The 26,578-nt window shown below is 52.2% G+C and overlaps 1 protein-coding gene across 1 annotated transcript in view; it reads right to left on the bottom strand.

The window, feature by feature from the left end:
- TMEM132D (transmembrane protein 132D) overlaps positions 1-20,495 on the bottom strand; it is a 528,577-nt gene extending 508,082 nt beyond the window's left edge. Inside the window, exons 1-4 of the mRNA XM_075996848.1 lie at positions 20,491-20,495; positions 19,101-19,267; positions 15,178-15,831; positions 14,792-14,977 (exon numbers count right to left, since the gene is read on the bottom strand). Coding sequence (XP_075852963.1) covers positions 14,792-14,977; positions 15,178-15,831; positions 19,101-19,267; positions 20,491-20,495 — 1,012 coding nt within the window. The remainder of the gene's footprint in view (positions 1-14,791; positions 14,978-15,177; positions 15,832-19,100; positions 19,268-20,490) is intronic.
- Between the last annotated feature and the right edge of the window lie 6,083 nt (positions 20,496-26,578).

The raw sequence follows: 26,578 nt of genomic DNA, 5'->3' as shown, positions 1-26,578 counted from the left end.
ACAAGATGGAAAAGGGTTCCAATGGTCTGTAAGTGAACAAGAAATAAACCTTTCTCAAATTAAGCCACTGAGACACGGACATGTACCCATCACTGCATCACGGCCAGCCAGCTTTAACTAATATATCCCTCAGGCAATACAACATTATTTTTTTTTGTACCTGCTATCAAAACATCATTACTAGAAAGTGTTTCCTGAAATCAATAAAACTAGCTGGAACTCTTCCATCCAATCCACAGTTTCTTGGGGATTCTCTCATACTTTGTTTCGTATTCTAAAGAAGGATGCTCGTAACTGAAGACCTACTTCGATTTCTTTCTTTACAGCAAGTCCTACCAGCACGGTAGTCTGGAAGACTTCGGGACGGTAAAACGCGGACTAGTTCTTCTTGTTGAAGGACTCTAGCTGTAAAGGAACACGGACACTTTAAAACGCTAGAAGAGCAAGGAACTACCTAGAAAAATCAAAATCAAATCAGCTATTCACCGAGTCCTTAATTTGCCCATACTATGAAAAAGAATGTGAGAAACACAAAATAAAGATCCTTATCTCCCCTTTCCTAGAATCCTCTTGGAAAACAACAACAACAACAAAATAACCTATATGAAATACTCTAACATGACTTCTCGCAACACCGACGGCTTCAAAAATCAATTTTAACAAGATGAGAATTTCTGCGAGCACCGAAGATGGGCACATTTAACCCCGATTCTAGTTCCCTTCTCGTGTACCTGGGTGAACTGAAGAAGCTAAAATCCTATGAATCAGACGTGCAGGAATCTCTCGCAGCCAGGGTTCCCAGCCTTGCTGAGGTCCCGCTGAACAGACGCATCCGTTTGTGACGTGGGGTGGGACAGCGAGTGATTTGGGGCTGTGGCCACCCACGAGATCAGCCCTTCTTACAAGCGCAGTGGTGCTGCGTTGGGTGTTTTGGGGTAGCCCTGCCGGAAGGTGCAGCGCCCAGGCCCTGGCTGACGCCACAGGTGCTGGAAAGAAGGTAGTAGTGGTAGTGGGGTTGGGGCAGGACAGGAGCTCACGGTGGCTGAGAGTTTCCGCCAGCTGCTGTTTGTTGTTCCTTCGTGCGTGCAGAGAATCCATAGCACACACTAGCTCCTACGCTCTAATGAGTCCTTCTCTTGCAAAGTGGATTCTGTCATTACCAGCCATTACCAGTTAAGAAACAGAAGGAACCACAGTCACGGAAAAGAGGGTTCTAGAGGGTTAAGGGAAAGTCGATTCCTTTCAGCACATAGTCAAAGAATTTTTCTATACCTGTATCACAAGGCTTGCCATAGATACTTATAACTGTTCGTGCCTCGGTTTCTCCCTTTTAACTGTCATCTCGCCAGGGCACAGTTAATCTCATACTCATATCCATATCCCCAGAGCCCATCTTATTCCTTCTGCCGTCTGTCCTTAAATAGCAATTGTTGGATAAACAGATGCAAACTCTCACTCTGCAACACCTGTGACAATCCCTATAGGAAATACAATACTAGAACCAAGTAGATCCCAGGACTGAACTTGAATATTTTTTTGTGTGTGCATTTAGGCAGCAGGGGCCTCCTGAATACTGTGGAAATCAGAGAATCAGGGAAGAACTCTGACTCCAAATTAAAGATACAGACCCGTTGCTTTGATTCCGTTTCATGCCAGTGATGCCCAAACGGCATGCCCCAGAGGTTCCGTCTTCCCAGCGGACTGGGTTGCGCCCTTTCCTTTCCACGTTTAAGTGCATTTTCTCTTTTCCTCGAGGCCTTGAAGCCGAAGTCTCTTTATCTCCACCCGGCCTGCCCACTGAGGTTCTCTTGCCGAGGCCCACTTGGGAGAGTGTGTGCTTGGAGACACCGTGGCGTGCCATTCTGGGTCTTCCTCACTGCCCACAGACACTGTCACCTCGTCCACTCCAATCGCTCGCTCTCCGAGAGCCAAGGCATCTCAGAGCAAAGGACCACTGTCGTGGCCCTTTTGCAGGACGGAGGATGAACGCAGAACATAAAACACAAACACAGAACACAAAGAAAAACGCAGACACACAGACAGACGGTTGACTCGAGTGATAATACACCGGGATAATACACCAGTTTTATTTTTATACTTTTTATATAAAAATTTTTATATAAAAAAATTTTTATTTTTATACTCTAAAAGATTAAAGTTAGTTCCTTGTACGTAACCACCCAGGCGTGGCCGCGATAGCCATAAATTCCAGAATGCGTAGCCTTAGGGAAACAGACATCCCCTGAATTTCAAGGTGGTTGCTCTAGGCACTAGGCAGAGATAAAGGACCGAGATTAGGAAAGATGGGCAAGGTGAGCCACAGGGGGCATTTCTCATCCCCAGCTTCTCTTAGGGTGACCCCCTAAGATCTTCGGCTGAACCTCGGCGGCTATGCCTGGCTTAGGTCGCCCCTCCCCTGAGGGGTCTTACCCGTCATTGACTAACCAGCCATCTCATGGGGTGTTTATCCTGTGGCCTCCAGACCCCCAATGCCGTGGGGCGGGGCCGCTCTTGCTACTCCCAGCTCAGGCCCTGTGTTGTGCCTCTAGGCAACACCTCTGTTTATCACAGGGAGCCTGTCGGGAACACATTACTTTCAAATGCTCTGGGCAGAACGCGTACATTACTCACTAACTTTAATTCTTAAACTAGGAAAATAAATATATGTCAGTCCCCTACAGACCACACTTTGAGCAAGACAGAGTTTCGGGGCGTCGAGAGCCACCTCACCAAAGAGCAGTCAACCCTCTTCTCAGAGACGTCTGAACGCTTTTCAAGGGACACAGCAGCAGCCCGCAGATGCTGTCGGGGACGGCAGAGATGGACACTGCCGTTCTCAAGGGCATCGAGTCCGGCAAAAGGGCTTTCATGTATCGCGAGCACCCGTGCACAATGGTCCAGCGCTTTTAAGAAAGAACCTGGGGTGGGGGGGGCAAAGTCTCAACTCGCATGCTTTGGCCCAGTAAATAACCAACTATGCATCTATCTAGGGAAGGAACTCAAAACAAAAACTACGCACAAAGATAATTATCTCTTAAGATAACAGAAAAACTACAAAGTATGTCAGGCAAACGCAGAACCTTGCACACTATGATACAGACGTCAAAATTATATTCAGGATACATTTTTTTTTTAAACATGAGGGAATGCTTGTATAAGCGCATAAACTCAGGAAAAGTTGAAAACAAATGATATGTGCCATACAGAGAGAGAAACACAACCAGCTTAAAAATTCATAGAAAAACAGCTAGAATGAGATACCTCAAAAGGTGAAGCAGTCGCCTTTCGGGAGTGAAATTGTTTCTTTTTACCTCTCATTTCAAGAATAATTTGAAGCAGCTTACATAAAAAAAAAAAAAAAGAAGAAGAAGAAATGCAATGAGATAAAATAAGTAGGCAAGAAAGCAGACAGAGAGAGAGAAAGAACAAGGACAGGAAAATAGAATAAAGCCAAAGACAAAGCTCACCTACAGGATGCATGTCTTAAATGCCCACATTATAAATAGCAGATTGAGCTCCGAGAGTTCCAGCAGCCAAAGCAAAAACGAACATGTGATCACTTATACGATTCGCCGTGTTGGTAGGGTAGAGTCTAAACTACTTCTCAGAATAAACAGCTTATTTTCTCCTGGCGGTAAGACCCCAGAAAATGTTTTCCAATGTTTCTTGGAATAGGGGGGAAAAAAACCTATGTTATAGTAGATAATGTTCTTAAAACAGCCCTACAAGTGTTTCTTGAATATTCCTCAATACTGGCCAATCACCTAATGCCAAAGTATAATTCAATTTAAAGAACTCTGTGAGAGTCAAATTGCCCGGCTTTCCAGTTTCCTGGCTTGATCTGAGCGAGCAGATGGGCCTCAGGATGTTTCCTCTTCTCCCTCTCTCTTCTTCCCCCTTCCCCTCCTCTTCCTCCTCCTCCTCCTCCTCCTGTTTTCTTCTTCCAACCCTTGTGGACACTCCACACCTTGCAAAAATGCACTTGCATTAAACAAAATTTGAATAAATTGTTTTTCCAATGACCAAAGTAATTATTTCATTGAAACGCAAATGCGACGTTTTCACACTCAGGCTCTGACACTTGCTGGAGCCACAAGCAGCCCTTGGGATGCTGCGATTTATTCAAAAACCCAGGGACCTCCCACTCCCATCCTCATCCCGTCCTTCTACTCTAGCCACGAAATTCCTGCAAAAGGTCTTGCAGCCTTTGCTCAGAGACACTCAAAACTGACACGCTCATTAAATGGTCTGATTTCTCTAAATATTAACTGTGCCTGTTTTAAGGACTCCTTTTTGTTGACTTGGGCTACTTACCTCAAATTCTCGTGCCTCAGTTTTTCCCTCTGTAAAATGGGAATACTTCTACTCATAGGATAGTGATGAGTATTTAATGAGTGAAGAACCATAAAAACCTTTAGAACCCCTGCCTGGCACAAAAATGAGTGTCTGACAAATGATAATAAAATAACTATTTTTTATTACTGTTTCTTTTGAGTGATGAGAAACCCTCCCCCACTCATTCGGGAGGCCTTCCTCTGGAGTTCTGCCGTGTCTGCTTCTGCCTCCTGAAGCCACAGAGATGGGCACATCCTTCCTTAAAAAGGGAGCTGCCCCTGTCATTAGAAACGGTCCTCCTCAGGCCGGGCGCTGTGGCTCACGCCTGTCATCCCAGCACTCTGGGAGGCCGAGGCGGGCGGATTGCTCAAGGTCAGGAGTTGGAAACCAGCCTGAGCAAGAGCGAGACCCCCGTCTCTACTATAAATTAAAATAAATTAATTGGCCAACTAATATATATACAAAAAAAAATCAGCCGGGCATGGGGGTGCATGCCTGTAGTCCCAGCTACTCGGGAGGCTGAGGCAGGAGGATCGCTTGAGCCCAGGAGTCTGAGGTTGCCGTGAGCTAGGCTGATGCCACGGCACTCACTCTAGCCTGGGCAAAAAAAAAAAAAAAAAAGAAAGAAAGAACCGGTCATCCTCTTTCCAAGTCAGACTCACAGGACTCCCTTCGCGGTCCTCGCTGTGACGGGGCGCCTAGGCTTCTCATTTTCTGAGTAAGTTACAGTCCCCCACTCTTCCCCTCCACGTAAAGGAGTCGTCCAAACGTAGCAGGACTCTCTGGATCTGATGTGACGAGGGCCAAGGCGGCATGGTGAGAATACTTTCTCCGCCCCATAAGCGGTAACGGGGTGAGGCGTCGTGGTTCAGCCTCCACGCGCCTCTGGAAGCCACGCCGGGTCCCGCCCTGGGTCCAGCCCTCCTGCCGTGGTGCCTGACGCCCCCGGCTCCAGTCTGCCCCGCCCCTGTGGTGAGCAGATCGCAGGGGAGCGTGACCTCCAGGCCCTTCTGCCCTGACCCCGAGGAGGCTCCACCTGCAGCACCAGGGAAGACGCCTGCAGCATCCGGCGAGGCCCCGGCGTGCGGCCATTCGGCCGTTCCCAGGCCCGGGCCGGTCAATGCGTGAAGCAGACGCCAGCCGGAGCCGGAAGGTGGAGAGGGATGAGCTGGGGGTTCCCGTGGGAGCGGCAGAGCCCCTGCATCAAGCTCAGCCTCGACCAGCCCCAGCCTGGACTTGGAAGTCACTTGGGACGACTCCGTTTAAAGCGCGTGCGACATAAGGAGTCCCGCTGGTGCCCAGGTAACGATGATGCTCTGCACCAAGGACGGTAACGATCGTTAGCACTCATTAGTGCCGCTGGCCTTCCAGACTTGGGGTTCTTTAAGCTGCCGTGGCGACGAAACCCCACCCCCAGAGCGCCCATCTCGCCACTGGCCGTCTGGGCTTCTGCTCTTTCTTCCTTGGCAGCCATGCGACTCTGCCGACCCCTCTAGAGCTTGTTTTCGTGCAAATCCCCGAGTCTTTTTTGCACAGGTTCCTCCCAAACGCCTCTCCCCCGGACTTCCCGTGGGCACGCACACACGGACCTCGGGTCGGTGCGTGTCATGCGTCCCCCTCGGTCTCACGTGTTAGGCTGCTCTAACCTCAGGAGATCTTTCGGGTCACAGTTTTGCCGTGTGGGCAGCTTCCCTGTTCTATCTGTGCACCTGCCCTTCCCAGGTGTGCGCCGGCACCCCACCTGTTTTGACAGCTACACAGGTGCACCTGGGAAGATCGGAGGGTGGAGTCCCGGGTCCCCCTCCTTGGACCGTGCTGACACCGCGCCACCTGCAGGCACCGAGCTCCGTGAATCCACCTGAGCACAACACTTCCCAGGGAACGTTTCACAGTAGTGAGGGCAGCAGCGCTGGACGGAGCACAAATCTCGGTCCCCAACGTCAGTAAACGCCAAATGTAGACCTCTCCAAGTGTACACAACAGAAGAAAATCTCTATTTTCATTTCATGTTTCATCCAGTAGCAAAACAAAGGCTCTGGCAATGCTGTGCCCAACCCCTCCACCTGCAGAAAACTTCAGGGATCAGCTCTACGTCCCAGGAGGTTCAGAGTGACCGGGAGAACCAGGAGGGCCCTGCCAGGGGTCTGAACGCCAGCTGGTCTCCCGTGGTCAGTCCGTGCGGACCATGGCCGTGCCTCCCTGGTCTTGGCCACGGGCCTCCTCGGGCCGATTGGGCTCCCCGGGGCCATGTCTGCTCCACTCCCAGCGGCCCAGGAAAGCTGGTCCTGGCCGGGCGCCGGGGCACGCTGGCTTGTCACCACACGAAAACATTGCTCCTGCTTCTTTGCCAGGTGCTGCCCTGTGTGACTCTCAAACCTATACTCTTTGGAGAACTGACCTAATAAGTGACATAGAGCATCTCAAAAACACACCAGCAGCTAAGCTGCTGTGTACAATCTCCTGTTCTTCCCCCACCGCAGTAAAAAAAAAAAAAAAAAAATATTTACGTAGCGAAGGAAGAAGAGGGAGGCCCAGAAGCCATATGCCTGTGAACATATGTTTTTCCAAATCTTTTCTCTTTTGTTGGATATCAGCTTTTGGAATCAAAGCTTGCACCCTCTGCAGCAGTGAGAGGCGGCGGCTGCCGCGTGCTCACCCCACCGTGAGAGCCGTGAGAGAGAGACTTCCGGGGTGGCAGGGAGAGTGGGCAGGCGCGGGGCGGTGCCGGCCTGGGTCCCCACGTCAACATGCTTTCCTGCCACGCCATCCCGGGAGACGCCGGGCGCCCGACTCTCGGCGAGCTCTCTGACAACTTCAGCGTCCTCTCTCTCCTGCCGGCGCGGCTTCTCCGACCAGAACAAAAACAAACAGGCGAACGACGGCGATGAAGCCTGGCCCAGGTCTCCTTAGCGAGCCTGCTGCTGAGCGAGAGCCCCATAAACGTGAACGTTTCACGTCACTCTCGCGGAAAAAAAATATAACGTCACGAAAAGTTAACAGCTCTCCACGACCTCCTGTCTTTTCAGATGTACTCCGGGATCACTTTTCATTTAAGAGACTTTCATTCTACAGGGAGGTAGAAATGGATATTTGAATCGTCTCTCAAATGTATGTGTTTTTGCCTTGGTTACTAGGAAAAAAAAAAAAAAAAGCCTTCCCTGTTCTGGAAATGGACTTTCATCTGTTTTCAAATGCATGCCACAGATGGGTTCATTTTTTAAGTTCAAGGGCTTCCCTCCCCTAACAATTCTTCAATAATGTCTGGGAGGGGCCTTCTTGGGTGATGAACCCCCAAAAACAAATGTTTAAGAACAGAGGTGCACTGTCCAGGCGATGGGCACACTTGTAGCCATGACTCAGGCAAGTTGCAAAGGCGATACGTGCAACCTAAACGTTCACACCCCATAAAATCCTGAAATAAAAAAATAAATTAACTGAAATCAGCCGGGCGCGGTGGCTCACACCTGTAATCCTAGCACTCTGGGAGGCCGAGGCGGGAGGATCGTTTGAGCTCAGGAGTTCAAGACCAGCCTGAGCAAGAGCAAGACCCCGTCTCTACTATAAATAGAGAGAAATTAATTGGACAATTAATATATAGAGGAAAAATTACCCGGCATGGTGGTGCATGCCTGTAGTCCCAGCTACTTGGGAGGCTGAGGCAGGAGGATCGCTTGAGCCCAGGAGTTTGAGGTTGCTGTGAGCTAGGCTGATGCCACAGCACTCTAGCCCAGGTGACAGAGTGAGACTCTGTCTCAAAAAAAAAAAAAAATTAACTAAAATAAAATAAAATAAAGGGGAGGGTGACCCCGGCTTCCAGAGGCTGGCTACTCTTACTCTTCCTACAGCAGATTTTTTTTTTTTTAAATAAATGACAAAAGTCATAGAAGGATATTCAGAATCCTTGGTCTCATCTCACAAGTCCAACCTGGTTTCCTCTTCCTTGTGCTAGAGGCCCGGAAATATTTCCCCAATCCATTCAGGCTTGCTGTGTGGCATCAAAAGTCAAACTCACCTATCCGCAAGTTCACAAACTCCAGCATCCTCCATCTGCAAATGGGAACATTCATTTGTCTTCACCGTACATGCTTCCTCCTCATTCTGTACAATCTCCCAGCAGCGGCCGCTACGGCGGCAGCTACTCTTTTAACCCCAGAAGGCTGGAGGCCACGTCTTGGTCCTCCCTGGCTAAGACTCCACGAACACACGGCAGCGAAGCAGACAGATAAAGCGGATCACGAACTACGGCTCACTGAGCCCACGGGCAAGCTCTTCTCAAGAAGGACTTCAAGGAGCCTCACCTAGGAGACCACCGGGCACATCTCACACCATCAGATAACCCCTCCGACCTTCCCTGCCCGTCTTGGACTTGAATCTGTCTGTGAATAGTCCCTTTCGGACGCTGTTATTCCTGACAGCTATTGGGAAAACGAAAGCTGAGAAAACTGTGTAACACGACATTCGCTCACTCATCTGTTCGATAAACACCGAGGGTCAGCTATATGCTAGGCCCCGGAGCAGAGACTCAAGCGGAGACCTCTCTGCACTCAACCCTCAGCCAGCCCTCGCATGTAATTCCTGCCGGACAAAATGGCTTAGTTCTTGGTTATTAAATATAACCGTGAGGAGTCGAAAGAGGGCCAGCGGTGTGGACACAGCATCAGAATTCAGACCCTCCCTGCCTCCCGAGATGCCGCGGCTCAGATGAGTTACTTCTCCGAGCTTCAGTTTCTTTCCTTTTTTTTTTTTTTTTATTTATTTATTTTTCAGCATATCATGGGGGTACAAATGTTAAGGTTATATATACTCAGTTTCTGCACCAGTTTAGGTCTATCTACCCCACGAGGTTTATACCTGCACAGTCGCCAAAATTATCTTCATAAATCACTCGGCACAGTGCCTGCCATGCAATAAATACTCAAAAAAAAATTAGCTGGTATTATTACCGTCCAAAGTATTTCCTGCAGGACTTTGAATTACGGAAAAAGACAGCGTCGAGCCGTTTTACTGCCGGGTAAAAGGTTCTCCGGGCAATAACTCACACTCTCACAAGCACGCTTAAAAATTTCATCGGACCCCTGCAATGTCCAAAGCACCATCCTAAATACCGGACAGAAACCGAAGATGGAAAAATACACATCAGTCGCCCCAAGAGGAACTTAAAATTTGGAGGAAGGGACAGAAAATGGTTTTAGAATGTCAACCTCCTGGAAGGCAGAAAAACGCGCTTCTCAAAAATATATTCATGTCCGGATCCCTGGAACCTGATGAGTGTTTATCATCTTATTTGGAAATATTTTTTAAAAAGTGGGGGGAGAGGAGGATGTGACCAAATTAAAATGGGAGATTATCTGGATTATCTGGGTGAGCTGGAAATGCAATCGCAAGACATCCTTTTAAAGGGGAGGAGGGCGGAGGTTTTATACACAGAGGTGGGGAAAAGCAGTCGTAGTTTACCCTAACCTCAAACTCCTGGCCCCAAGTAGTCCTCTCACCTCAGCCTCCTGAGTAGCTAGGACTATAGGCTCATGCCACCATGCCTGGCTAATTTATTATTATTTGTAGAGACAAGGCCTCACTATGTTGCCCAGGCTGATCTCAAATTCCTGGTCTTGAGCAATCTTCTAACCTCAGCTTCCCAAAGCACTGAGATTAGAGGTATGAGCTACCTACCACACCTAGCCCTAATTTATTTATTAGTGATACAGTGAATCAAACTCTGATTTTCTTTTATATAATAAAATCACAATGTATAGCAAGACAGTACTATTTTTGAATAAGGAAACAATTAAAGGACCCAAAGCAGGGTCCTCCGGTCTATCTCTGCTCTGTGGTGTGGGCACAGAGCGGAGAGAGATCGGCGGACCTTGCTTTGGAGGTCTGAGTGACACGGCCACAAGTCAAGAACTGTGGCCGCCACCAGGGTCTGGAAGGGGCAAACAAGGATGACCCCCGAAAGCCTCCCTCCCTCAGGCTCCGGTTTCAGCCCCATGGTTCTGATTTTGGACTTCGGCCTGCAGAACCACGGCGGGATAAATTTCCAAGTCAACCGCGTTTGTGGCAACTTGCTACGGCAGCCAGGGAGCACATGCATGCTCTGTGTGTGTGAGTTAAAATCCATCCCTGTCCTCCCACTGTTAAAACAATGACACAGCCCCTCAACACAGCCTACGGAATGGAGACGCGGGACTCATCACCACGCACCTGCACAGTTCGAGAGTCAAAGAGAGTGTTGACCACGCCCAGCCCTCGCCGCCCGTGGCCACGGTCTGCCCCCTGCCTTCGTGCAGCACCATGGTGGTCTCCACGGTGCTCTCACCCCGGTATCTCTTCCCACCCTCTTGTTGCACAACCTGCCCCAGCCACCCAGCTCACACCATCCCACCTGCAGATGGGGGGCCGGGGAGCCTTCCCAACTGCTCTCAGTCAAATGCCGAGGTACCTGCATTCACAGGTACTTGCTCTGTCCTGGGAGCACAGGTCACAGTTAGCACAGGTGCTAAGTTTAGGTCCCTTTGTGCAACTAACATGTTTCTCTATCTCCCCGCGAGCTACAAGTCCCACGAGAGCAGCACCCGCATCTGTTAGAGGGTTCCTCCCTCACTGCCGTCCGTCCGTACTCCCCGCGCCAGCCTGGCGTGGGGCACTTCTCCGTGCGCAGGAGGAAGTTGTGGCTATCAAGCAGCGGAGGGGAGGGAATGAGAGAGCCAAGGACAGAGAGGAAGAGGGGACGCATGGCTATGGGACGGCCCAGGCTCGGGCTTTCAGCTCAAAGCGATGGAGCTCTGGTTTGTGGCTCTCTGACTTCTAGAGGAAGACTGGCACTAAGCATCTCTGGTCTAAGGACCCTTTAGTACCTGTGTCCTCATAGCACCTGAAAATAGCCCCTGCAGAGTTCTGTGCCCACTGAAAGCACGTGGCCTTTGATATTTGTTGAATGAATAAATGGATGGATGGATAGATGGATGGATGAATGGAACTGATGGAATGATGGATGGATGGATGAATAAATAATGATTGGATAAATTGATGATGGATAAATAGATTAATTAGAAATACAGAAGAGTATAAGATTCTACAATAAAATATTTTTGAAGTTTTTGTGTTGTTTTTTTTTCATTTTTTTTCTTGGCGTTCAGAATGACACTAAATTAAATAGATCCTCAGACTTCGAATTCTACCTTTCTGTGCATACGCCTTAATATAATCCTATTTGTATTTAACTCTTTAATTCAGAGGAAACAAACCTTAATGGGCTTCCATCCTCCAGCCTGTTAGTTTAGGCAGAGTTTGAAGGTAAACGATAAAGCCAGCCTCCCTCTCCCCTCACCCCCGCTCACAGATACACATGCACCCCCCACCCCTAACTTGCTCCCTTCTTGATATTTTTTCCTCCCCTGGGAAGCCCCTGACCCCTGGAGAAGGGATCGCTGCACAGGGAAGCTTGTTTCCCTGCAGGCCGGCTGGAGAACAGCACTCCCTAGGTGAGAGGTGGTGCTCTGCCACCAAGAAGCCCTGAACGTGCAAGCTCTTCGGGAAAGTGGCTGCCCCGGCAGGAGGCGGCAGAGGGTGCAGCCAGCTCAGCCCTGGCAGATGCAGGGACCACATCACTGCCACAGCCCCCCGGACCAGCAGCACAGCAGGTCTCTGAGCGTCCACTTCCCACCAGCATTCGCGAGAGAACATAACTGGAGAGGTACACGCAGGTGACAGTGGTGACAGGTGACCTACATGTGGCAACCTTTCGTGACTTCAAATTTAACAATCGCTTGGCTCTCTGCCCAGCTCCAACCTCCTCCCCACTAATTTTTCTTCTCCACCTACCCTCCATACACCCGCCCCTCTGGGGAAGTCAGGAGCACTGTGTTAAAACTCACCAGCAGGCTGGCACCACTGTGACCTAAGACAGGCTTCCAACAAAGGTTAGATCTTAACCATAAGACACCGGCTCTCTTCACACTTTGATATAAGGCCAGTCTCCAGAAGAGCCCGGGGCCCTGGGACAAGGTTGCTGGTAAAACTTTTTGTTTCATCTATAGCTCCAAGGTCCCAAGGGCATAGAAGGATAAGCAATGAAACTTTATTTTTGTTTTTTAAAAGATCTATCAGAGGGTGGGTTTGCTCTATGACTAGCCGTTTTCTGCTCATGAAATTTAAACACAGGTAGGGCACAAGGGCATTAGCCTGGTATTAAAATGTGTATTTTGGATTCCTATTCAAGGATTCCTATTGGGAAGGACAATTTGCTGAAACAGATAATTTAATATTTGATAATGATTATTTTTCAATCAGCCCTAAACAAACTGGGCACCCTTGAGATGTGTGTTGACTCCCAATTAAAATCCCTTAAAATATCATCCACGCTTGATTTCAAGCTGGTTGAGAACTTTCAGGTGGCTGGAGAGTCTTAGATGGGAGGTAACAGGAACACACTGGGAAAAGAACTCGAGCTGTCCCTGAGTTTATAAATTACATCTGCACCATGAAGTTCCATTCCATACAATTTGATGACATTAGGGGTGTTAATTTTTTCCTTGTTCTTTGTCATACTGTGAATAATGACCGAATCACCTGCCATGTGTTCAGTGCCCAGCTAATTGCCATATAAAGTCTCCACACATCACAAATTCTCTTTTGAACTCTCTGGCTGCGTTCTCCAAATTCAAAACACAAAGTATGTCACATGCTGTGCTTACAGTGTCATTTCACAAGCTGATTTTTTGGACACCTAGAAAACAGGCCGCCGCAGCAGAGAGTACCTCATTTAAGGACATTTTCAGCATTTCCACTTGAAAAAACTTCAAAAATTACCAGGGGAAATACAGTTCTCTTCAACACTGCTCAGTCTCATAAAGAAATCAGTGGCAGAACTAGGTACATAACTGAGAAAACACAACAGGTCATTTTTACAAAGCTGTGCTCTACCTTTCTTAATAAAACCTTGTTATTGCAGCATAAAAACAGAGAAGTCTATGCCTAGTTATGATGAAACCAAGTGACAACCAATAATAAAAAAAAAAATGCCTGGTAGCAATATTCAAGTCAGCTGAGCTGCTGTTGCTGCGAATTTAGGGTTTATTTATTTTTTTTCTTTTGTAACCTCATGTCTGCCTGAGTTGGATTCATCAATTCACCAGCCTCTTCTTTGATTTCCTGTCTCATCGTAAATCCCGGAAGCTCTGGTCCTAGAGATTGTTCCAACTCATCATCAGGAGACCGAGCCCCTTGCTCAACAGCACTTGGGAGGCAGTAGAGTAGGGTGGGCATAAAACCCTCTCCCTCAATCGTGCCTGCACAAAAACCCAACAAGTGAGCTGTCTCAAGCTGTCACCAGAGGCAAGGCAAGGCAACCCCTGGTGATGCTGGGAGAACTCAGAGAAAGAGGGTTCGTGTAATTAAAAGATCCTGTGCGTGATAATCAGCTTTTTGAAGTTTCCAAGAGAGACCTCATGTCCAAAGCCCCTCAGGGAAATACGGGCACAGGGTGTCTCTGGCCCAGGCTGGGGACCGCTGAGAAGCTCCACTGTCCTCCCAGTAGACTTCTGCCCAGGAAAGAGGAGCTTGGCGGCGGCGCGACCACACACAAATAAACAGCCCCCAACGAGAAGGAACTGGGGGTCCTCTGGCACCATCTCCTGCGCAAATCAAACAATTTCTCTTCCAGGAATGACTGGCTGGGGGGGGGGCCTGGGGGGTCTTCCCACCTTGCTCTTCCTGTGACAGGCGGGGACGTTGACACACGGGACAGGAGGAGAGTTGGGGAGCTCTGCCTTCAGTGGCAGGAGCCCCAGGCCCTGCGGGGATGCCCGGGGTCACAAGTGACAGCTCAGACTCCTCCTGCTTCCCGTGCGGCGGGCACCCGCGACGTGGGGCGAAAGCTCGACCCCGCCGCTCCAGAGCACCGTCTGTTCCGCGGCCTGGGAGGCTCCCGCTCGCGCCCGCCACTCCAGGACCCCTCGGAAATCGTCCCTGTGGTTTCCGAACAGCTCAGCGCCAGCAGGGAAAAGTCGTTTCCAGATTCCGGGAGGGAACCGTCCTGGTCGCCTTGACCAGCTTGCCCTGACAGCAAGCTCAGCGCCTCCCCCACCCCCCACTCCGGAGGCCGCCTCTCCCCTGGGGAGGTCTCCCCCCACGCCCCTCCCTTGATGACAAAAATTCCCTGAGGGAAACAGTGACGTTCCTCTGTAGCCTCACCTGGGACCCCCCCACACACACACCCAGGTCCTGCGGCCGAGGGCCCAGCAAGGACCGTGGCTGCCCCCCCGCGGGCGCGCGCGCGGCCTCACACACACAAACACACACTCACACACACTCACACACAAACACACACTCACACACACTCACACACACTCACACACACTCACACACACACACACACAAACACACACTCACACACACTCACTCACACACACACTCCCAGCGAAGTTGGTCCCAGGCCCGGGGGCGGCGGCCTCCTCACCTTTGGAAAACAGGGCGGCCAGGCAGATGAGCACAGGAGACCAGTGGTGCCACAGCGTCCCCATCTCAGACGCGCGCGTCCCGGGCCGGAGCGCAGGGCCTCTGCTCCCGGCGCCGTCCAGGCGAAGAAGGGAGGGTCCCAGCGCCCGAGGGCCGGAGCGCGGCTGGCTGGCGAGGGCGCGGCCGGCTAGGGGCCCGCGCAGCCCCGGCGCCCCGCGCCCTCCTCCCGCCGGGCCATGGCCGGGTCCGGAGGCGACGGCCGCGCGGGCTCCTGAGGTGCTCTCCGGGGTGACGGGCGCGCGGGCAAACCCCACCGGCCCCCTCGCCCCCAACAGGGTCCTTAAAATGTTTTTTTAATCCACGAGGGGTATTTCCTTTCCTGTTCACCGAAGCGAAGCGAAGCGCGGCCCCAGGGGCCAGCACGGGGCGCCTCCGGGCGCGGGGCTGAGGCGGGCGCGGAGCTGAGGCGGACGCGGAGCTGAGGCGGGCGGCGGGCGGCCGGGCCGGCTAGCTGAGGCGGGCGGCGGGGCGGCGGCGGGGCTGCGGCGCCCGGGGCGCGGGCAGAGGCTGTGAGGAGGCCCCCGGGCCGGTGGCCGGGCGCGCGGAGCGGCCCGGGGCGCCCTGGCTCGCAGCCCCCATGCCGGGCCGGCCGCTGCGCCCCGGGGCTCGCGCGCGCGCGCGCGCCGGGCCCAAAGTTTGGCGGGTGCCGCTGCTCCCCGGCCGCCGCCTCGGCCCGCCGGCCCGGGCCCGGCTCGGGCTCGCGGGGCTCTACGCGCGCAGAGCGCACGGCCGGCTCCGGAGACGCGGGGCTCCCCCCTGCGCCCGGGGGAGGCGGGCCAGATGTGCGCGGGGGAGGACCCGGCGGCTCGGGGACGCGGCCGGCCGCCGCAGCTGCAGCCTGCCAGCCGGCGCGGGGGCCCCGCTCGGCGGCGAGGACCGCATCCGGAGCGCAGGCGCCCGCCACAGTGCCCGGAGCGGGCTTGGGCTTTTGCCTTAAAAATTTGTCCGTTTTCAAAAAGCCCCACCCTTTCGGAGTGACAGCTGCGAGCCCCAATCCGCAAAGTAAATCCCACCTCCCACTGGTCCGCCGGCTCCCAGCCTCCCCGCCGCCCCTCCCCGCGCGTGCGGGCGGGAGGGGACCATGGGGGCGGGCGAGTGCAGGGCCAGCGCGGAGGAGCCGGGAGCAGGGAGCCGCCTACTCTCCCAACAGGTGTCAGGGCGGCCACCCGCCTCCCTCTCCCCTCAGAACCTCGGGCTGAGGCAGGTCCTCCGGCCTGGGGTGGGGAGGTCTAATGCGCTTGGCCAGGCTGGGAGCGCACAGACCGCACGAGCGGGCATCGTCCAATGATCTGAGCGCGCAGGAGCCTCTCACTTGCCACCCTGAGGTCCTGCTGGCCCCAGGCCCCGCCCTGGAATGAACCCAACCCCCACCCTCACCCCCACCCCTCCAGGTTACTGTCCCTGGAAGAATTTCATTATCTGGACTCCCCAGCAGCGGGCCCAGTGGGACAGAGACAGCATTGCCTTGGGAAGACAGAAGACAAGATTATTCATGTCCACCTTCCTGAATCTCTCATCGAAACACCGCCCCCCCCAAACCAAGATCACTCAGCACCAACCTGTGGTTTCTAGCCCAGGGACTGCTCTGCTCCCTGGGAGTCTCTGAATTAACCAGACCCAAAATCAGAGCGAGGGAAACCACGCTGAATTTTTAAGCGATATCGTGAACCAACCACCGCCAAATCGAAGGAGGTGAATTGACCTCCGTGGGTAAAATTGGGTTATTACAATGTGGCTACGGGAGCAATAGATGTTTTGCTCCATGTGCCTGCAGTGGCAAACATATACCAAAGCTGTAAGAGTTTTTAGCTTTCAAAGTTTCAAGGAAGATCAGGAAAAAAAAAAAAAAAAAAACCACTGCTGTTCTATAGAAGATGGTCTTTCTGGGCTCACTGTCTTTGAGATGTGCAGGTCTTTATTCTATGTTTACTTTGCTGAGTGTCTGTCTTTCTGATTTTCTTTTGTTTATTTCTTAAATTTTCTGCCTATTCTCTTTGTATCTCTCTCTCCTACATAATTCCTAAGAACTGCAGAGAACCTGAAAGGTCGTGCATTTCACTGTTTCTGAAATTTGAGCCAGAGTACGCAGAACCGGGACAGCTCGTCCAAACCTGGGCCCATCCCCAGAGCTGATTCAGCAGGTGTCTGCGGACCTGAGGTCTAAATTCCCAAAAAATTCCAGGTGACATTGATGCTGCCTGGTGGTGGGACACACGCTGGGGCCGCTGGTGTCCTCCCTCCTTCATGACCGGGAAACCGAGGTTTCCTCCCTCGAACACCCTCCCCTGGCCTCTGAGGGCCAGAGCCGGTCTGCACGAGAAGCCTCCTCAATGTCCCTTCCTTAACTCCACACTTCCATTCTGATGTGCAGCTGAGGCTCTATTTAAAAGACTTCCCAGATTTACTGGCTATAAATGAATAGTCCTTGTTCTTCATTACAAACAAGCATTTTATATTTTTCTAAACCAAAGTGAGTCTTTTCCCTGAATTGCAATCATCAGATACCTTTGTGTGTGTGTGTGTGTGTGTGTGTGTGTGTGTGTGTGTGATTACAAAAGATTTTTCTATCTGCATCCTTAAGATAAAAGGTGATTGACAAATTCTAGCTGCTGCCTAAACTGTGAAGCTGTTGCTTCATTATGCATGGTTGGGTAGACGAAAGTTTTCTCTGCTGTTTGGTGTGGAAGCTTTCTTGGGAAGCTGCAACTCCAGATGCCTTACCGGTGGCTAAAATAAGATGTAAGAATGGCTTCTCACTCTCTCTCTCTCTCACTAGTACGCTGTTCTCAAGAACACGTCTAGTCCTCTTTGGGTAATTATCACGGCTAACTGTGGGGGAAGGAGTATCGGAGGACTGGGAGATGTCTGCTGAGGCCTTAGCTCCGGCCCGCGCCTCTGGGGTGACTTCCCGTCAGAGCCACCTGCCTTTCCTCTCTCAAATTGATTGTAAGAAATCTGCCTCTCTCCACGAGCATGAGTTCCATCCGCAGGGCCATAAATCAATCTGTAAGCCTGATTTTGTCGGTAATTAGATAGCGCTAATTGTTCGTGCTGTGTGGAGGAGGCTTTTACACCAGGCAGTTTCTGTTGTTGGTCTCCAGTAAAACAAAAACGTTCCCTGTGGCGGCTTCAAGAGAAACCAACTTTGTTTGGGAGCGGATCCAGGGAGAAAGGAGCCTGTGTCCCTGCCGGAATTCACGTATGTTAAGGCGTTTGCCATGGGAGCCTTGGAGGGTGCTTTTAGGCGCTACAAAGATGGAACGTCCTGTAAAACCAAGCCCGTTCTCTTCCAGTCTTTCTGGTCACCTTTAGAAAAAAGGCTCAGGCCTGACCCACTCTAGAACCACCTTTTTTAACAATTGCAAATGTCCACGTCTTCAAAACACAGAAAACACATCTTTCTGTGCAGAGTGGCAAAGTCCAGGTAGAGGTTATTAACGTTGCTCCGCTTTTCCTTTGATTATTAATGTTTTTGCTTTCTCACTCTCCCTTTGGTGGTGTGTTCCTTTTTAAATCAAGTTACGTATGTTCTGGAAGAAGGGAGACTTAGAAGTGGCTTGGTGATCAATACCGATGCAGCTGCACGCGCCATCTTCTCTCCACGACGACTCTGGTGAAGACGGCGAGAAATGAAGTTTGGGCAACGTCGTCAGGGTGAAACGAGAGCCCTTTCGACACTCTCTTTCTTCCCAGTTTTCCAAAATATGAGAAGTGGCCGGGGAATAGAAAGGCCCGATCCGATCAATCGTCTCCACAGGCAGAGAGGCCAAAATCCCAGACTACCTGGGGTCCCCAGGTAACCCCTGGCATCTCCAGGTGACCGCCAGGTGAACCCAGAGGAACAGCCTCTTCTGCGGCCATCGGTAGGGCAGTGCTAGCGCTGCACCTGCCTTGCGTCACTGACGTATGGATCGATACACACAGGTCAGCAGGCCTTCAGTGGTCTTCTCTGAGGTTCTACCCCATCCCTCCCGGAAGCCCCCTGCCTCCTGCCCCCCCCCCACTGTGTGTGCCAGGGAAGGGCTGTGCTGACAATTACACACCCAGGGTGGGGACAGCAGCCTCCCAGGAACAGCTCGAACCTGGACAGCCGTGACGTGCCAGCGCCATGGTTTGACCAGCCCCCTGCCCGTTTCCACTCTCCTCTCTGATTTTCCATCTCGCTCTTCTGGTTTGAGAACACCTCTCTCCACGCCCCGTCTAGCAAGTGTCCACTGTGCAGCTCCTGAACACGCCCCGCGCTGGGCTGCCATTGCGCTCTGGGGCCGAGGAGAAGGTGGGCGGTGGGGTCGGCCGACGCTGGAGTCCAGGCCAGACTTGGGATCCGTTCGACGGCGCGGCGTTGGCCGTGAGCCGCTGGGCCAGCTCAGTCTGGAGCGCCCGCCGCTGCAAAGACTGACAGCGGGTACTTTGCAGGCTGTTCGCAGGAGGTGGCCTTGCCTCTGGGGGGGGGAGGGCTTGGCTGTCCGCACGCAGTAAGGAAGACCGGGGTGGGGGTGGGGGTCCATCGGTCGGAGATCAGCCTCCCCGGGAGCAGATTCAGTCCCCCGTCCCCTCTCCAAGAGGACTTGGCCAACAAACAAAACAGAAAACTGGCATTTCTATGTGTCCCATAATGAGTCCATCATTGTACATGTGTCGAAAGGATCAGTTTACTTCTCTGAGTGTCCAGAGGGTTTGATTTCTTTTGTCCGGTAAAAATCAATGTCCCTAATGGACTTGAAGCGCCGGGTTATTAGATGACAGAGGGCCCTGTGGGATTGAATTAACCCATTGCATAGATCTGCAGATCAGATGCACATATCCCGGTATTGTTATTGAAGAAAATAGCTCCCCTAGCCCGTCCACACACACACAAAAAAGCATTATGAAATGGATACACGAGCAGTTAATCCTGCCCTAGAGCAGTTCTTAGTGGCCAACAAGGGAAAGGCTTTCTCCGGCAATTTGTTGAGTTTGCCAACATCAAAGAGAATGTAAACATGCGAGATGTTGTTGCTTGTCCATGTATACCAGCTTCAAAGCCGAAATCCGAGGATATTGTCAATGGCCCAATTTAGACATTTTTAAAGGATGCTTTGGGGAATATACCAATTGAAATAATGGCGTCGGGGTTACTTCTGGCTTAGAAGAGCCCATTTTTTTTCCCCCTCTTAATGAAAGCCCATCTAAGTGCATCAAGCAAAATAGTGTGTAAGCTCCAATTTCTTCCTGAAAATGAACTCCCCCCGGACAGGGCGAATGTCTCTGCGTGAGATTTCAGTGACGGAAGAGCAAAGACCTACGTTGTCCTCCCGTCTCCCCGAGGGTGTCCGTCCACCGCAGGGCGCGGAGACCCCGGCTCTGCCAGAGAAAGACTTTTTCTAACAATTCTCAAATGCAAGCTTTCCGCCGTATCGTGGGGTCTGTGTTTGCTTGGTGTTGACTTCGGCAGACAAGGGCTTAATCCGATGTGACTAAATATGACCGCTTGTCTGTAAGCTGGTGGCTGGGAGGCTCGGAAACAGAGACTGGTGACAACTGAGAGCTCTCTGGGTCTGCAAGCCAGTGCACGGGCAGGGAGGCGGTGGTGGCGTTGCCTGTTTGGAGGGATGGGTTAAAAGATAATTTAGACGGTAAAATATGTGACACTGGACTGACGTCATTGTCGTTATTTTAATGGGACTAAAAAGGCTGAGAGGGGCCACCAGCCAGGACAGCTCTGCGTCCCTGTCCCCCGTGGTGCCCGGGACAAAGGCAGCCGGCGAGGTACCGCCCGGGCGCCGGGCCTCGCGGCATCGGTGGGCCTGCAGTGACCCCTAGTGCTCCGGAGGTGGCAGCTCAGGACACCTGCTTCCCCATCCCAGAACAGAGGAGCTGCATTTCCCATTGTGACTGCGTGCACCTGTTGCGATGTTTTCTCCAGTCCAGCTACGTTTTTAACACCTGGAGATGTTTCTTTTGACCTCTTTTTTTAATTTTTGAGACAGTCTCGCTTTGTTGCGCAGGCTAGAGTGAGTGCTGTGGCGTCAGCCTCGTTCACAGCAACCTCAGACTCCTGGGCTGAAGTGATCCTCCTGCCTCAGCCTCCCGAGTAGCTGGGACTACAGGCATTCGCCACCATGCCCGGCTAATTTTTTCTATATATATTAGTTGTCCAATTAATTTCTTTCTATTTATAGTAGAGACAGGGGTCTCGCTCTTGCTCAGGCTGGTTTCGAACTCCTGACCTTGAGCAATCCGCCCGCCTGGGCCTCCCAGAGTGCTGGGATGACAGGTGTGATCCACCGCAACCAGCCTTGACCTCGTTTTAACAATTGAAGAAAGTAGCCAAGCCCATGCACCCTCATTCAGGAAATCCTGTGATTGGGCGTCCACTGGTAACAGCTTGCACTGGACCTGCTGCTAAAACTATAAATCAAAGCATCACGGAATTGACTTAAAGATGAACACGCGAGCATTTGCATCGTGCGTGCGCCTTCACCTGAGTCAAACTTTCGTCCTTTAAAACTTGCCAAGTGACTGATTACTTTTAAATGGGTGTAGGGACCTGGCACTGGGGTCTTATAATGTTGGCTATTCAAATGAATCGTTTCCAAACAAGAGGTCACCAAGCTGTACCCTCCACTTCCTCCCTGACCTCTGTCACTCCATTGACTTAATCTCCTCAAGCTGCTATAACAAAAAATGCCACGGACTTGAACGACAGACATTTATTTCTCATGGTTGCCGAGCCTGGTAACCCAAGATCAACATGCCGGAAGATTTGGTGTCTGATGAGAACCCACCTCTCGGTCCACAAACGACACCTTCTTGCCCCAACCCTGCACGGCAGGGGAGAACTGGGGACACTCTGGTACCTCTTTCACGTTAGCACCAATCGCATCACAAGGGCTCTGCATCTGCTCACCTCCCAAAGCCCCCACCTCCTGACACCATGACCCTGGGGGCTGGGGTTGCAACGCACAAATTTGGGGGGGGATGCAAACATGTAGTCTCCTATTCATCGGGATCAAGTGGGCCTCTGGAGTGAAGGCGAAAACACTGTTTCCTTTGTGGGAAGCTTAAAGTGTGGCCTGAGACAGAAAGATGCCAGCCAGGGAGCTCGCTGTGTCCTGCTCTGGAGGAATGTGATTTTGCAAGTGAGTTGGGGGCCGTAGGAGGTGGGAATGGTGCCAGCCTTGTGGCCAGTGGCAGTTACAGCAGAGAGTCTTAGAGTTGGAGCATCCTGGCCACACCCTGATACAATCTCCTCGTGTTAGAAAAAAAAAAAAAAAGCAGAGAGGGAAGTCATGGACTTATTGTTGCCTTTTAAAAACACTGCCATAAGGGTAATATCCAAGGATAAATTGCTTCTAACTGTCCAAATTGACCCTCCTGGTCCTAATTCCCAGCTTGGTCTGGAATTTTCTGCTCAGGAGTGTGTGTGGCTGTTTGTTCACAACGTTTCCAGTGTACTAAAATCCAAGCTGTTGAGAGGTTTTTGTTTTCTCCCCCTTGTCTTTTCTTTTGCTTTTAGTTTGGCTTTCCTGCACCGCAGCCGTTTTGGGAATAGCTCCTAGGAAATCCATTATGAGAAATCTGTGCTTAAAACATACATATTTATCAAATATTTCAAAATGCTTTCCCAAATTAGCCATTAAGAAGTGACAGTTTGGCTAGACGGTCCATGCTGGGAAAACTAGTCAATCGCACAGGTGCTTTACCTGGAGTGGATGCTCGCTAATGGACGGCAGGTTCTCAAGTCGTCTGCCTGGCTGCCGTAGCTGGAGCCACCGTGTCGCCCTGACGCTGCACGGGACGGCACAAGACTGAGGGCCAGTCACGGCCCTGACCCCAGGCCCTTGGACCTGTAGGGAGAGGGGAAGGCCATCTCTCTCTGGACATCTGGAATATATCATGCAACGCTTAGAAGCTGCCAGCCGCTTTCCCCACCGCGTGATGGGGAACCGGAGGAGGCCGCACACGAGAGAAGCAGATCCAAGACACAGAGAGTGTCTGCCTGCCACCATCCCCCCGACGACGACGGTCACTTCTCACGTCCCATGAAGCTCCTCCACTTCCACGTAAACCCACTTTTCACTTAAGCCGGTCTAGGCTAAGTTGGCCCCCCACTTCTTTCATCTCTCCTCAAACTCGACCTGCTAGCGGGGCATCTACCGGCGTCTACCCTGGTTGAAGAAATCCTGGAAAAAGGTTAAGTCAGATCTTGCCACTCTTTGGCTCAAGACCCTGGCCCACTCCGGGGAAAGCTGAAGCCCTTACGACGTCCTTCGAGGCCTGGTATGAAGGTGAACCGCCTTCTCCACCCACGGCCAGGACCTCCCTGGAGTTCCACCCGCCAGGCCTCCTCCGACTCACCTGCACATCCCCGACGTGGGGCCTTCGCCGGGATCGCCCTCCTCCAGGTGCCTGTGAGGTTTCTCCCTCACTTGCTCCTCTCCACGTCGCCTTATCGCCGATGCCCTCCCTGGACACCATACTTCAGCGGCAGCCCCCAGACCAGACCCTCCTGCCCCTTCTCCTGCATTGCGTTTCGTGTCCTGTATCGACACCTACGTGTTGTGTTTGTCGAGTGTCTGTCTCCCCGAGGGTCTAGAGCCTCAGCTCCCCAAGAGCCGTTGCTTTGTCCGTTCTGCCCACTGCTCTGCTCTCACTGCCCAGAACTGTGCAGAATGACCCAGACCCCCTGCACCATTGCTAAAATAAAGGAATGAACGGACCGCTTTTCTTCCCCACGCCCTTCCCAACGCCCCCAGTCTGAGAGCAATTGCGTCCGCCATCGTGTTTGAAGCGGAGGCTGCTCACCCTCGCGATCTTTTGACCGAACAACTGCTCGGCTTAGCGAAGACTGCGCACAAGTTCAGCGGGTCAGACCACCCGTTTCTCTGATGGGGAAACTGAGGCCCAGAGAAGCAACGTGACTTGCCCCGAGCATATATTTTTCTTTCCCATGAAGGGGGCGTTCGTGGGAAACTCACAATGACTTAGCACTTCCCGGTTCTCTCACGCGACGCGCTCTTGAGGCAGTGCAGCACAGTGGCTAGCGCAAACCCTCTGCCCGGACTGGCTGCGTGACCCTGGCCGCCACGTTCCTTAACCTGCCAGAGCCTCAGTTTCCTTACCTTAAAAAAACGTAGACTCTGTTATCGCCTACCTCGTTGGGCTGTTAAACAATTTACACAGAAAACACCGGCCCGGCACCCGGCCCAGGGTTAACATGCAGAAAGAAAGCCAACGGTGGTTACTCTTTTCAACAGGAAGAGGCACACGTTTTTCAAAATGTTATGTTTTTCCTTGTTCACTCCCTTTTTGACTATTCACATAACTGACTGGGTTTCTGCAGGATCGATCTCAGGCCTGGATTTTCTTAGCGTGGGGTAAACTGCCTCCGTGGGGATCAAAGCTCCTAAGCAAAGCTCTTTTCTGTAGCACGCTCACGTTCAACCTCTGCCAGCATCAATAACAGGAAACCAGGGCAACAATTCCTACAAATCAACTTTACTCATCCTGCAGTTTAAAATAAGAACCTTGGTCTTTTTTGTGAAAGTTTTGCTTTTCTGCATAAAAAAAAAAAACCAAAACTCCAAGTCTTGGCAAGAAGAAAACAGCAGCAGCAGCAGCGGTGACACCTTACGTAATTGCAAATTTTCCGTGACGAGGAGTCTGCGGCGGGTGTCGGTTCTGCTTGTGGGTTTTTCGTTTCCACACACACAGCTGGGGAAAACGCTGACTGGGACGATAGAAACCGTTCCGTGGTGTAACACTTTCAGGTTTTGTACTTGAGTTGTTGCACCTCCGGGTTTCGAGTTGAGTGTCAGACTTGCCTTTTTAGACGGTGTTGCTGGGGCGTTCGGATCGCGCACGCGGGGCGGCGGGAAGCCGGGGCTGGGGAGACGGCGCCCCTCCCTGGCGAGCTCCACGGCCAGCCCGGGACCGTGACCCGGCGACTCCAACGCTAAAGGCAGAGGTTCTCTCCGTTCCCTTCCGAGACTGGTGAAGGCACCCTCTTCCCCTTCCTGCTCCCCCAAACCACACTTGGCCGGGTCACTCTGCCTTCTTCACGCCGGGCGAGGGGGCACCAGGACCACGTGGGTGAGTGCTAACGGTAACAATTCACGGCTGATTCCAATAGCTGACTTCGCCCGATAGTGCCAGTCTCCCCCCGCCTCCCTCCTGGCAAACGCCCCTTCCCAAGCTCGCCGTGGAAGGTTGTCTTTTCCCAGGACGGCCGCAGTGACACCTCTCAACCTTACGCCCTTCTCAGCGTGATCTCGCCACGCCCCTTCCACAGGTGGGGTCCCTGTCTGCTCCCCCGGAGCCCAGGTGGGCATGAGCCTCACAGGTGACACCGGGTGGCTTCCGAGGCTAGCTCAGAGTAGGTCCCACCCATGTGGCTCGAGGGAGCCCCAAAGCAACACGGGAGAGAAGGCTGACCACCCCGGGGCAGGGGCGGCCGAGCCACCTGGAGAGGCCGTGGCCTCGTCCTGACGGGCAGCCTCGTTCCCGAGGCCCCAGCAGAAGCCCCGCACACATGTGAGAGCTGGAACCTGGGGAGATGCCAGAGCCCGGCCGGCCGGCCAGCCCTGCTGGAAGTCTTCCCGGTTGCAGCCCCACTCGGTGTGGAGCAGAAACAGCCCCTCCCTGCCGTGTGAATTCATGACCCACTCAGTCTCGCCATTTTAAAAAGTTGCCTTATGCTGTTAACTCAGATCTTCACCCCAAAGAGGGCCAGAGGCCCATTGCTCAATCAATCCCCATAACCCGAGCTTCAGGACAATCTGGAGGGATGAGAGTTGAGTCACAGAGGTGCTGAACCCCCTCCCCCCGACTCCACATGTACCTCGGGTAGGAAGTGCGGTTTTCACCAGGAATAACCTTGACATGGTTGTGGAAACAGATCTGAGAGAATTAAGTCAACATTCCCTTTGCAAAAGGGAGCGAGTTCTGGGGGGATTTGAGAGCTCAAGTCCTTCTCGCCCCCAGAGCTGTGTCTGCTCTCTAAGCGGGTTTTGTGACGTGGACCGAGGAGTTGTGGACTTGCCCCAGCCGTTTGGAGACGCCATCCCCATGGAGGGGTGACAGCCGGCACCTTGTCTTCCCCGGTTGTACCCAAGAGTCCCAGGGAGAGAGAAAGGGTGACAAGCAGGGGAAGAACCAAAAGCCACTGAAGTCCGAGCACGGGCGTCCCTGCCTCCCTCTGTCCCCCAGGGCTCCACACAGCCTGGCGTTTCAAGGACGGACGGAATCGGACGAGACGCGCAAAGTCTCTGGCTCATAAGGGCCATTCAAAAATATTAGCTTTCCTTCCATTGTGCTCAACCCACGTGGAAGCAGCATCAATCTGCATACCCATGATAGACCTCCTTCAAAGGGTACGGACGTTGCGTTGGCCTTGACCTCTCTGGTTCCACCTACGACGCGTATTTTGTATTTATTGCATTTTGATCCTCCGTGTCGCCATCACGAATTCATGGGTCAGGCTCACGGGAAGCCTCACTCATTAATTGGTCACAGCACACAAATAATGAGTTGGCCTTAATTGTCAGATCCAAGGGTTCTGTCCAAAATGTCTTTCACCTGCCAATACTGGATACATTTTTTCATTCTTCGGCCCACGGCAATTTATCTTTTTCCCATTAGTCTTCGGAAGCCATTTCCAACAGCGCTACAAGTGTTCTCCTGACTGTAAATCTTGGGGACGCGTTTAATTTCTCATCTGTCCCGTTGCTCTGTAACCCTCAACACC

Source organism: Microcebus murinus, chromosome 22 (genome assembly GCF_040939455.1).
Source record: "Microcebus murinus isolate Inina chromosome 22, M.murinus_Inina_mat1.0, whole genome shotgun sequence".
Classification (NCBI taxonomy): Eukaryota; Metazoa; Chordata; class Mammalia; order Primates; family Cheirogaleidae; genus Microcebus; species Microcebus murinus.
Note: the sequence above shows the minus strand (reverse complement) of the source record. Positions and strands in the feature narration are given on the sequence as shown.